Genomic DNA, 11585 nt, shown 5'->3' with positions numbered 1-11585 from the left:
TTTATTTCAACTCCTTTATTATTCATATTCAAATAAATATTCAACTTGATTTTGATCTCCTGTTCTATTTGTAGCAACCCAACCTTTATCTAACATCCAGTAACATTCTTTTATTAACTGAACTTACTGGGTTTGGTTTCCATTGACCTCTTGGTAGAAATTGTAGATGCTAAGTGGGGCTTACATGAAATAAGAGGTAAAATTTCCATTACCTTCCATGAAGTCAATATTTTTACCAAGTTAATATAACTTTCTGTGACAGTCTGGTATGAGCACTGAAATGTTACACTTATGCCTCTGAAATGCATGTTCCTCTTCCATTAACATAATTCAGTTAAATGGATGGCATATCAAAATCTAAAGGATGGAATCCCTACTGGCAAAACTCTCAAGATTTTCCACTGTGAGCCTATTTCCCATGTAGCTCTTGAGTAATGGGCATTAAATGAAGTCTACTGGAAACAATGGAAAATATCCAGTAAATTCAAGAATTTTGGATCATGCGGTGTAAAAATTTTTTTTTACAAAAATATCTGTGTGGAGACAGAACGGAGAAAGGAAAAGCAACAGACTGCTAACATCATACTAACGTATGAGTAATCATGACCACCCCAACAGCAGTGTCAGATCGTAACAACCTTACTTAGTACGGTTTCTGTAAGAAGGTGTAGGTTGAAGAACTTTATATTCCACTTTCAGTGGCTTAGCACAAAAGGAAGAGTATGGCCCAAGGAAACAGATGGAAAAACATTTCTGACAGCTTAAGTGCAGTTAATTATTTGTAGGCGAAGCATTCTGCTATCAGCACTGATTTGCTGTATTTGAAACTGAAAAGAGTCATAGCAGCAACAATTTTATTCAACATTGCTGCAATTACCTAATATAAATAGGATGGGCAGAAGCACAGAGCAACACCTTGCCAACAGGGCTGCCTTCTCATCCCTTCCAGGCAGCTACAGGTCAGCACACTGTGTAGCTGCTCTTTGGTAAGCAGCTCATTCAGCTCTCATCCTCCCACAGTTTTTTCTATCTCCTACCTTTTTCCTTTAAGCAGATTCTTTTTTTTTCTTTTTTTTTTTTTTTTTTTTTTTTAATATTATATGTCTGGAAACATTTCACAAGCTAGGTATCACCATTCAGACTTTACAGAAGGTGCAAACGAGGAAAATAAATACTCATTTAAGCATGTGCTCATTGCACACCTGTTCAGAGGAGAAAAGGGAGATGAAATTTTTCTTATGATTTTTGTGGGATCTATCTGTGTCACTAAAGCGTGTAAACCAAGCAAACTGCTGCTCCTCGGTAATGACATTTACTCTTTCCAGGAAAAGAAACAGGAAGTAGCAGGCTTGGGGAGGAACTCTCTAGCTTCCACCAACCCAAAAGGAGAAATGGGAGACAAAAGAAAGAGCACAGATTATTTCTCCCTTATAAGTGCATCAAGGGGAAGAGATTGACTTTTGACCAAAGCTCACAGTATTTTTTCTGTTCTTCATCAACAGCTATGCAGTTCTTTACTTGCCTTGCTTTGGTCAATGTATTCTTACCTTGTGTTTAGCCAGATACATGGTGAGAGATTGAGGGCAGCAGGTATCTTTTATCCCTCATACTCCCTTCCTCTATTTGGGCTTCTTCTCTTACAATAAATACAACTGGCAAGTCTAACAGAGAAAATGACAGATCTGGTCTTGATAACATCCACTACACGAGTACAATTCTTCAGAGGACAGACCACACAGCCACATCAGAGAGAAACTCAGGATAAGTTTCTGGACTTTTTACAGTAATCATACGCTTCTTGTTATATAACAACAGAGCTATTTGACTTTGGAAAAAAAAAAGTTGGTTTTTATTGTACCCTTTGACAAATCCAGGGAGACAATTCTGTCATTGTAAGAAAACTACTAATTTGAACACCAGTATGAACATGGTATCGAAATCCTCCTGCCTCTGCAGCAGCACCACCGCATAATGATTTAGCGCTGGACTGCAGCCAAGTGGTGTCAGTCTGTTGGAGTAACCCAGCAAAATACTGCAACCCATCTGGGTAACACCACAGAGCAAGGAACATGCTGAGGGCTGTATCTTGCTCTGCTGTCTGTGAGGTCCACAGCTTCTTGATACTGCCAGACATTTTAAAAGGTCTCATTACTCTTGAGTTCTGGGTTGGAGATACCTGCCTTACATTAAACTTCCTCCAACTAATGCTTTGGCCAGTTTCATAAATTATTTCTGCTCAGGAGAAGCTTCACCAAATTCAATGAAAGGGGAAGTATCCTCACATTAAACAATTTTTCCATTGACTTTAATATTTTTCTTGAAGAGAAACAAAATGCTATTAAGAGAGGTGGGATTGCTTTTTTTGAATAAGGCTTATTGGAAAGAACTAAGAACATCAGCTTTCGTTGTCCATTCATAGTAAGGACTAGTTAGGGTAAGATAACTCTCCAGAATACTATGAACACCTGTGATCATCCACTCTTATTAATTTGACCAGAAAAACAACAGAGAAATCCTTTAAAGAAGATATGGAGAACGGAGGGAGAGCTTTTCAATGGGAACATGGAAGAAGAGGCAGCTCACTCTTAACAGAATGGAGGCTGAAAAGGTCTGCTCTCTATATATCAGTCTCTTCAACAGCATGACAGAAAGTGCATTCAGGCTAGTGGTGGCTCAAAAACAAGTGGAATAAATTACCCAAGAATAAATTTATGCTGGAAATACAGAAAAACTTTCTAGTACCAGAGCAGTCAGATCCTGGAAATGCTTGCTCATAGCAGTAGTGGGATCAAACAAACTGTTCTGCTTTCAAGTGGAGTTTGGTAAGTATATTGATGACGTTGCCTGAAATAGAGACCCTGTTTTAAATGACCTCACATGTCCATTCAAGCATTATGTCCTTTGAAGTCACCTGAAGCTACATTCAGAAGTACATAAGTGCCTCTTGTGCAAAGTCAAGAATTCAATGCCAATGCCAGTTAAAAAAACTCACAGAGCTTCTACACAGCCTTGTAGGCAAACAATTGACCTGCTAGCAGTCTAGCTCACGCCTGAATCTCGGGATTTGAAAAATCTGCGTTTTCAGGCAAGACGTGATCATGTTTTCACCACTCCAACCTCACAAAAAACATCCAGGCCTTTTGATGAAACAGACTTTAAAGCACATATCTGGAACACAGTAAGTCTGAATTAATTTGTTTCCACCTCCTATGCATCCTGGGAGATATATGGAAAGATTCAGTCACCTAGTCAGAGTTGAGAATTTTATGAGGTAGCAAGATATCTAGAAGTTACTCACTGTGACTTGTTCTTGTGAATCTAGTTCCTATACTTTGGTAGAACTAGATGCTTTAGTTAGGATGTAAAGAAGGAATTCATCTGACAATCATCAGCTTTTTATGGGTTGTGCATTAATTATACCATGGCAGCAGAGCTTTATCTGTTCTGTAATGACCCAGTGAAGTTTCTTAGCTCAAGCACATTCCAAACGAATACATCTATACTGCTTGCAGGGTCAGTGTGATTTCAAGAGCAATTTAGCCACTTCCATAGTCTGGGCAATACAAACTAATGAACCATCGGAGTTCAAATTAGCTTCTGAAGTAACCTGATTTGGCAGTCTTGTTGTGTGCTTCCAGAACCAGGAATGCTACCCTGTAAGGAGTTAAAACTACATCTGGTAAGACGCACTAGCTATGTCTGTACTTGCAAAATAAAGAATGTCAGGACTTGGGATAACTTCATCATCTACATATTGTTAGAATGACCCCAGTGTAGATTTCATGCAGGCCAGCTAGCACTCTTCCAAGCCACAACCAGGCATGATTTGGGAGTTGGCATAGTCCAAGAGCAGACAGCTTGCATGCAGCAACTGTGCTTTGCAGGCTAAAAGGATTTATTTTTGTTAATGTAGCCAGATCAAACCAGAAAGAGTCTTGGCAGTACACATTCAGTAACTCCAGCTCAGTTTGGACCTTGCCAGACATGAGATGGCTCCATTCAGCCATTGCTTCTGCACCATACTCTGAAGCAGGGTATTTTAGCATAGAGTCAGTGCTGAATGTGAGACTGCATCTCTCCCGCTGAAGTCCTGTGCCCAAAATAAAAAGTCCTCCGAGTCTGGTACAGGAACAATCTATTGGCTCTCAACTGCTAGATCAAATTTGGCAAGGTCAGTAACAAGCTAGTGCTAACAAGGCCAGCTGTAACCAAGCTGGGGTACAGAGAGGCCTATCTACACTGTTCTCTGCAGCATCTCCGGTAGAAACATACCTTATTAGCTCATTCACAATGCAAGATCCAAGTGGTCTCTGTGCATTGCACTGGTGTTAAGTCTTGATCTTACAGGCTACCCAGAGCACCAGTGGCTGCACCGCAATAGCTTAGTGACTTTGAGGGAACCAGCCCCGGTCCACCAGGTTCAGCACTGAAATACATTTAGCAGCAGTTCTGGACACTTAATGCCTTTGACCTGTCAATCAAAGAGATAAACCTAAAATATAAATAGATTGTGAGTATTTATGTAATGTGTATTTCTATATACATATAAAGATATACAGCCCATATATATGAATTTCAATGAGAATTATATGATATATATGAATTAAAAACTTTTAAATTATAAAAACCCAAACATTTTTCAATACAAACTTCATACATGACAAAAACAATTCGTATATTTGTTTCAAATTAAATTTGACAGCAGAAATAAAGCTGCAACACAGAATAACAGACCATGATTAGTTGGTCCAGTACTTTGTTATCCAGCATTGTGATGAATATAATACCTATGTTACAATCCTCCTTAATATATGTAAGCTTTTACCTTTTATTTTTTTCTTTTCCTCTTTTTCAGTCAGAGTAACCCTATTCTGTTATGTGCTTGGCATGATTAGGTCAAACCCAATGCATTTATACACATCACTATGTTATTGGTGCATCACAGCTGAAGTACAGAAATATACTGGATGTTACCTACAGGAACAGCATATCACTAGAACAGAACACTGCAACTGCAAACTCTCTTGTTATTGTTGTTATGGGTGGAAAAAAAAAAAACACTGAAGCAATTTTCAAAATATGTTGTATAGCTGTTCTTTCTAAGATGATCTTGCCGTCCAGAACAGTCATTAAGAAAGGAAATTTTGCTCCCTGGAAGACAGTACGGACTATAGTTTATAATGAATCCACTAAACCAAGCAGCATTATTCCTGGAGAGGTGAATAGTTGTGTTACTTGGCCCACCTTGTTGCATGGGAGTTTTTTTTGTGTATGTTGAAAGTCATTTACTGCAACAGATTGAGAAACAGGAGATAAACACAGTTAACGCAGCTGTTCTCCCATGGTATTCTGCTTCTTCTTGCTGAGTCTCTTTCATGTACTCTGCTTCTTGGGTTCAAAGTTTTCCTCTTTGCTTTTTTTTTTTTTTTTTTTTAACTCATGCATCACTTGGCTCACTCGTCCTCACACCTCCAGCCTTTGTTGTTTTCAGCCTTTAACGATGATCTTGCAGTTAAGAGCTCACCAAAGTGTAGATCATGCTGAATGTAAAAGAAAGACATAATATGAAAGTATCCTTTTGAAGCATACAGAGCACTTTGATTTTTATAAACCTTTACTGTCTGTGACTCAGGTCTGACTGTAATGGCCTGTGCTTTCCTTTGCGTTCTTTCTCTCTAAAGCATCTTAATTATGGTGTATTCAAGATGGGTATCAAAAAGCACTCAAGAAATAACAAATTCATTATCGACATCCTACTGCACCACAAGCTGTGTTTGAGCTTATTAAAGTGCAGTCTGATATCTGAATTTGAACAGTGTAGAAACAAAACCATTTTGCTTTAGTGCATTTGATTTTTAAAACTTCAACCAGCAACTCTCAGCAGGGCAGGCAAGGTTTCCCCATGAAACTGCATTATTTTGTTTCCTCTGGAAAAAACTCCAGCAGTAGAAGAAACATAAAATACAGACACCAGCTGGAATGAATCCATACATATTAAATGCAGTTCTGAACAGCAAAGAAATCTTAGTACATTGCCACGGCTGCATTTTACTGCATTTCTAATTCTGACAATACCCAGGAAAGCATAGCAAAATTGAATGTAATTAATACTATTTTATTTAGCACCAGGCAGTGGATTTGGATTATGGCCACATTTTAGAATGAAGCAAGCAGGGCTCAGAGGAAGCTGCACAAAGCAGAGTCCCAGCAGAAAAGACCACACTACATAGCTGACTTTGACAGAGTCTTTTACCCAACACAAAAACACAGGGTCAAAAATGCTTCTCTCTTCAGCCATGCCTTGCCATCTCTCCTTGCGCTACTAACAGAGCTTATCTAGCTTAACTCCGTTCTTTCCACTCCCAGTCCCATGAAGAGGACTGGTGGGCAAAGGCACTCAGCCCAAACCCACAAAGCTACTGGATGTTGAACTCCTCCTCAGGTTCTCATGCCCCATCCATCTTAACATGAACTAGCCACCTACCAGCTTCTGTTTCTTCTACCCTTCTACTTTCTCCTGCTCATGTATGCAGACACAGACAGGTACATATGCATGCACATGTGGACAGAAAACTTTGTTCTCAATAGTATTTACAAGTAATACTGAGAAACAACAACCTGCAGCAAAAACTCCTCAAGATATGGGGAACAACAGAACAGATAACGGGCCAGTAATCAAAGGAGAAATAAGATTTATTTTCTTCCATCATCATACAAACCTGCCTTACAGAGGGATTACTGCATGCAAGACTGGCTTGAAAAGGCACTCTATGCAAATACATTATGGAAGAAGTAGAAGGAAAGCATCATAAAACAACACCTCTGTTTGAAGTGCAGTAACCCTTGTTGTCAAGTAGTTTTATGGTGTGATTACAGGGATGACTAAAAGCACAGGGATCCTGCCAAGGCATGATCCTCACATATTCTTGCTCTGGGCATTTGTGACTGCGCACTAAGGACATCTGACAGGGGCAGGTGGGACGACACACAACTGGGGTGCACATCTTCAAGAATGTACTTAAATTAGGAGTCTGGACCACACACAGGCTTACCCTGTCATGAAAGGCAGTCTGTAGGAATGACTACAGGCATAGTGCACTCCATGTTTCTACCCACCATTTACCTACCCATTTACTTATCTTGAGCATCACTACACCAGCAGATGTATTTTTCTTAAGATTCTCTTGAATCATAAGACCGTTATCATTTTTATTTGATGTAATGCCATTATTATAACATTTGTTATTTCACCCATCCTAAGAGACTATGCAGAGGAGCAAAAATTTTTTCCTTTGGTTGGCTCTGGGGTTTGGCTCAGGTCTTAGGTAAACGCTTAGTATTTTGTACTGAGGTGTCAGCAGATATAAGCATATGCTGTGGTAAGTGGGCATGCTTCCCTGAATCAAGATCAGAAGCAAGTTTTATAAAGACTAAGGAAAAAGGCAAACTGGTTCCAGTCATTCCTAAATAAATTTCACATGTCAAATGAAAAGCAGCTACTATTTCCTTAGTGAAACGACCAGACTTACCAGTACAGATAGTAGAAGAATGAAAGGAGATAGAAAGCTAGCTTACACCAGGCCTCTTTTTGACAGTAACTCAAGGTATCTGCATTCATGACTGCAGGTGGATCATATGCTAGCTCTGAACTATCTGCTGGGCAACGAAAATACCTGAAAGAGCAGGAGAAGACACCTGGAATGACTCTCTAATATTTTGTATTAAATATGTGCAGATACACATCTTCCTGATCACCAGCTCAGAAGACAACCATCTTCCATGATACAGGAGGAATTTTCCTCTCTTTTTCAAGCCTCTATTTCTGGACATTGTTAAAATCAGGATGCTAGTCTAAGACCATTCTTCTAGAACAAAGCAATTAATTAATGCAGACTTCCTGTGTTCTATTTATTCTTTAGATTAAAATGTTCCCTCTTCTTATATAGTTATTTCTGGCTCTCTAATAACTTACGTATTGTGCGTGACAATATGCAGTGGTTTGTGATTACAGAATGAAGGAGGGATTACTGGGCTCTAACTGCATCTACACAACTGATTTCAGACATTTTGAAAGGTGACAGTCTCAACCAACTGATAGTTAAGTTCCTCCAACTCTGAAAAGGTAAAAAGTCAATATGAAGTAATATAAGAGCTGGCTGACTAATGTTTTCTACATGTAGCACTGCTCAGAAAATTACCATCCAAATAATTATAATTGGAAAATCTTTTTTCTTCTTACATAGGAGAAATTTCTAATTATTCTCAGCAGTGTACAGGAGGTATGAGAAAATCCTGACAAAAGAACTTTTTTGGCAAAGAAGCTTCTGCCTCAGTTACTTTGCAATAAAAACAAAAGCAAAGCAAAAAAGAAATCCTCAACAAAATTAATGAACTGCTTTAAGATCAGCACAAATCAGATAAAATACTTATTTCTGTTGCTTTGAAATAGTAACGTAAACACTGAAGATTGCTGGGATTGCTTATAGATAGATAAATAGATAGACATATATATAACATAGATATAAAACCCTCAAACACATAACAAGCAGCAAACTTTGAAAGTATATGTTCTCACAGTAACTTTTCCTTCCTCCCTTCCAATATTAGTCACATCCACTTAGTCTCTAATAACATTACAAGTTCTTTTACAGGGACCACAGGTGAAACCTTGCTTTATTATCTTCATTGGCATGAAGATATTACAGTATCTTCCCATGTTTTGTACAGAACTTCACACAACAAACCCAAACCTGTCTGTGGTTAAACCAGCAGAAATTATGGAGAGCATGTGGAAAATAATTGAAAAAAAGACAATCAAAAGTTCTCTCCAAAGGTTGATAACATTATTTAGAGTTTGATCATTTCCACCTTGGACATAAAATACATTTTTAAATTTTTTTTTTAAAAACCTCTTAAGTCAGTACTATTGTCACACTTTTGTTGTTAACTCTTAGTAAAACAGCACCATAAAATATTATTATTTTTATTACACCCAACCAACAGGGAGAAAAGCATCTGTAGCTTTATTTAGCTTTCTAACAACTATACTGGCACTAACTTCTGAATAATACACTTTATCATATGACTGCATTACTACCAAGCTTTTGCAGAAAATAGTGCAAAAAACCTACTACTTTTTAGTTCCTGGTTCAGATAATGGGTTTGCCTTCTTTACAGATTTTTTTCTTTAAGCTATTTTGCACAGGAGATTTCTGCTACCATATGGATCTTTGTAACAAAAAGAGACCCTGACAGACAAAAATAATCTGTGCTTTTACAAACATTGTGGAAATGCAAAACTAGTGAGGACTCCAGACTGACAGCCATAAAACCTGATGTCTCTTGGTTATCTTCAGAAGCAACAGAAGGCTGATCCTCCACTAGAATGCAGAGGAAGATGCAGCAGCAGCAGCTGCTGCACTGCCTTTCCAGAAAACATCAATGCTGCTCAACAGCAGGTCTTTCATTATCAACTCTGAAAGCACCTTAGTGAATATAAACACATAGCAGAGATCCAGAGTGGAAACACTCCCCACTTTTTCATGTGGGCAGGGTGAGGACAACAGCTCTTCTTCTACTGCAATTCCTACTCCAAGAGTTTCTAAGAGAGACTCCGCTTGCAGAAAGAAATTCTCCACTGTACAGGAAGAAAAACTTATTTTATATTGAAAAAAACAAAGAAAAAAAAGAGCATAAAGCTGACAAAGAAGATGAGAAGCAAAATTCTGTCAGCCTGCCCAGTCTCTACTTCACAGCTCCAATGGAAAGGTTTCGTACTAGGGCTGAATGAATAGGTCCAAGATCTTTCAGATATGAACTGCCTTACAACTCCCTATCTGTGAAGTATTTAGAGCCTCACCAAGTTCCAATTTCAGTCCAGCCTATTTAATTCTCAAGTTTTCATTCAGTTGTGGTGAGTGCATCCTGACATCCTTCAGGATATTTAAGTTAGTAACTGAAAGCCAAGTTTATATTATGTGTTTACCCATCCTAAATGTTCATGAAAAATATTTACTTTTCCTCTGGAAACATAAGTTTCGGCTGCTTCTAGGTAAAAGATACTAGGCAAAAGATATTCAGTCATACTCCTGTCACTGCACTTCATAATTCATACAACTTGCATGTGTGCTCAGCTGGCAAATAAGGCTAACAAGCAGTCAGTATATAAAAGATAGGCTTACCTCCAGAAGTGATAAAAAAGCAAAGGAACATTTAATCCCAGTGTTAGCCACTCCTGAGCACACAAAAACATTATGCAGAAAAGACTATGGATAGAGTACTCTGGCAACACCAGCTGAAAAGAAAGGAACAGAAATAATATATGTCAGTAAAACACCCCTTTGATTTTAGTCACCTAAGCAGTTTTTCAGAAAACAAACCATCTCTGCAAGCCTCTTGTGTGTTTGCATCTGTCCCTAGACATACCTCAGTTGCTAGAAGGCTTGGCTATGATCAGTGAACACAGAACGCAGTGCCAGGTTTGTTCAGGTTCTAACCATGGCTGTAGTCCAGGGGCTTGTTGAGAGGCATGGGACAAATCACTTACTGTCTTACTGCTGCTCCAGATTTCTGTCTACAAAACAAAACTGCCTCCCTCACAGAAGCACTGAGATTAAACAAATGTCTGTAAAAGACTTCTTAAAGAACTGTTTCGTTACTCATGCATTCAGAAAGGAAATAAAACTATACCTAAAGCTTCACCTCTATACTGGAGGAGCATCCTTGGAAAAATAAAAGGCTGCTTCTCTCATTTTGATATGTTATGTACACCCTAAAGAGATAAAAATCCATTATTAAGTCAGTGTTGCAGGCTAAAACCCACCAAGACAGGAAACTCACTTCCTCAGTAAATCTATGGCTCCCCACACTACTTGTTTCAGACCCAAGATGATTCTATTAAAAAAGAAAGTGAGTGGGCAGCTGGCAGAAGCAGAAATTTATGTGATGTTGATTCAGAGTAGTTATTTCTAAAGGCATTTTGCTTTTTTCACTGTTTCCCCATTTCTTAGCTGGTTTTCTTTTCTTGTTTCCTTCCAGTTTTTCCAATGACTTCTTAGAAATCTCTCTTTCTAAAGTCAGTCATAGAAGAGACTAATTTCCAGTAGTACATATTTCTCAAAGCTAGACAATCCCATACATGGTTCTTCTGCATCCCTTGCTGCATCTTGGAGTACATCAACCAAAGTTAAATCACAAAAAGCATTTGAAAGGTTTCTTTTCATATAAATTCATTTTCATCTGTCAAATAAATTAAGTGAACCCTATTTTTTCAAAACAATGTAGAATCTACTATACAGCTACTCCCAATGCCTACCTACTCCCATACAGCTGTGCTGCGATCAATTCTGTCTTCTTAGTTCTAGAGGTCTTTCCACCTAATGCACACCGTATTTTTTAACTTTAATTTAACTGTTTCAGGTGGTGAAGTTAACACATTTGGATATCTTTGTCTACGCCTTCAACTTAAACATTCTCAAAAGGTTATCTTATGTGGATTACAAATCATAATACAATTACATAGTTCAGATTCCAGATGGTAGTTATTTATCATTGCTGGTTTGGTGGTTTTTTTTTTTTTTTTCATT

At 38.3% G+C, this 11585-nt stretch overlaps 1 protein-coding gene across 1 annotated transcript in view; it reads right to left on the bottom strand.

The window, feature by feature from the left end:
- Nucleotides 1-5401: 5401 nt before the first annotated feature.
- Nucleotides 5402-11585, bottom strand: part of CNIH3 (cornichon family AMPA receptor auxiliary protein 3) — a 45925-nt gene continuing 39741 nt past the window's right edge. The window contains exons 4-6 of the mRNA XM_080408776.1: nucleotides 10182-10294; nucleotides 7530-7673; nucleotides 5402-5540 (exon numbers count right to left, since the gene is read on the bottom strand). Coding sequence (XP_080264902.1) covers nucleotides 5513-5540; nucleotides 7530-7673; nucleotides 10182-10294 — 285 coding nt within the window. The 3' untranslated portion in view covers nucleotides 5402-5512. The remainder of the gene's footprint in view (nucleotides 5541-7529; nucleotides 7674-10181; nucleotides 10295-11585) is intronic.

Source organism: Falco punctatus (genome assembly GCF_963210335.1).
Source record: "Falco punctatus genome assembly, chromosome: 12".
NCBI lineage: Eukaryota > Metazoa > Chordata > Aves > Falconiformes > Falconidae > Falco > Falco punctatus.
The sequence above is the reverse complement of the archived record's forward strand: the minus strand, read 5'-3'. Positions and strand labels throughout refer to the sequence as shown.